The following is a 1,740-nucleotide window of genomic DNA, read 5'->3' on the forward strand; positions in this document are numbered from 1 at the left end:
TAATAGGCCACACCTAACAGCAGACAATCCTTAGGATTGGCTACATTAGGGGTGTGTGGCCTAACATGCAAAGGAGTTCCTGCTACAAAAAAAGCCCAGGGTTTTGACAACAAAGTAAACAGAATAAGAAGCAAAAGGTGGGTGTGGTTGGATGAACACACTTCTGGTAACATGTGGGGTGTGGCCTAATATGCTAATGAGCTGTGCCGTCAGGGGTGTGGCCTAATATGCTAATGGTTTCTGCTGTTGAGTGTGGCCTATTATGCTAATGAGTTCCTGCTGGGCTTTTTCTACAAAAAAAGCCCTGGTTATGTACCTTCCAGTTTAGGTCCTAAGAGTGCAAATAGAATTGCCTTGTCAGGAACAGTGTGCCATCAATATGTGCCATCAACCTTGCCACGGTCCTTGACTGTATGCTAACCACCTTCTCCCCCGCCCCCTCCGGCTTCCCTTTTGCGTCCCGTTGTGCAGCCTCACTAATCCGTGGGAACCGTTCCAACTGCGCCCTCTTCTCCAACAATCTGGATTGGCTGGTCAGCAAGCTGGACCGGCTGGAGGCGTCCTCTGGTAAGTGGAGGGGATATTGGGGGGGGTGTTGCACGTACACATGAAGCTGCCTTATACTGAAATAGACCATCGGTCTGTCAAGCTGCGGTGGCTCAAGTGGATAAGACGCTGAACTGCAGGCCGGAAGGTCTGTAGCTCAGCAGTTCAAGACCCGGGTGCCACGCGACGGAGTGAGCTCCCGTCTCTGGTTCCAGCTCCTGCCAACCTAGCAGATTGAAAGCAAGAAATTGCAAGTAGATAAATAGGTGCCACTTCGGTGGGAAGGGAACAGCGTTCCGTGCGCCTCGGCGTTTAGTCATGCCAGCCACATGACCACGGAAATGTCTTTGGACAGCGCTGGCTCTTTGTCTTGGAAATGAAGATGAGCACCGCAACCCGAAAGTCGGATTTGGCTGGCTTTCGAGCAAGGGAAACCTTTACCTTGACTGTCAAGACAGTGTTCTCTACTCAGACTGGCAGCGGCTCTTCGGAGTCTCAAGCAGAGTTCCCATCACCTCCTGCCTGGTCCTTCTAACTGGAGATGCTGCTGGGGACTGAACCTGGGACCTTCTGCCTGCCAAGCAGATGCTCTTCCACTGAGCCACAGCTCCTCTTTACAGCTCTCCAGGGTCTCAGGCTGAGGTCTTTCCCATCACCTCCTGCATGGTCCTTTTAACTGGAGATGCCGGGGATTGAACATGGGACCTTCTGCGTGCCGAGCGGATGCTCTACCGCTGTGCCACAGCTCCAATGTGCTGTTGATTGTTGCTAGAATGTAGCTCTAAAAAGAAGGGGTTGATGAGCAGTGGATTCCGGACGGACAAACGAATGTACCGCTTCTCGCAGCGCATGTGCAGCTGTGGAACTTACTGCCACGAGACAATCACTTACTTGACAAGAGGATTGGGCAAAATCATCAAGGAAGGGTCTCTCAATGATTATTCTCGAATTTCTTTATCCCTCTTCCTTTTTCGTCCGCCTTCTTCCTTGAGGCTCAAGGAGGCTTACAGAATTATAAAACAAAGTAATAAAGACCAGTGTAATATATACTGGATTAAGCAATAAGAGAGCAATACACTGGATTAGGCAATTAGAGAACAATGGGCATAAATTCAGGTGGGTCGCCGCGTTGGTCTGAAGCAGCCGTACGAAGTTTGACTCCCGGGGCACTTTTAAAACCAACAACGTTTTATT

General features: G+C 50.2%; 1 protein-coding gene across 1 annotated transcript in view; it reads left to right on the forward strand.

Moving 5' to 3' along the window:
* The window catches only part of LOC107114335 (ryanodine receptor 1-like), a gene marked incomplete at its 3' end in the record, with an annotated part of 12,629 nt that extends 11,157 nt beyond the window's left edge, over positions 1-1,472 (forward strand). Inside the window, exons 7-8 of the mRNA XM_015415779.1 lie at positions 472-567; positions 1,319-1,472. Of these exons, the coding sequence (XP_015271265.1) occupies positions 472-567; positions 1,319-1,472 (250 nt within the window). The remainder of the gene's footprint in view (positions 1-471; positions 568-1,318) is intronic.
* Positions 1,473-1,740: the final 268 nt, after the last annotated feature.

The sequence above is a fragment of the Gekko japonicus genome, unplaced genomic scaffold (assembly GCF_001447785.1).
Source record: "Gekko japonicus isolate JY-2015 unplaced genomic scaffold, Gekko_japonicus_V1.1 scaffold7826, whole genome shotgun sequence".
Lineage (NCBI taxonomy): Eukaryota > Metazoa > Chordata > Lepidosauria > Squamata > Gekkonidae > Gekko > Gekko japonicus.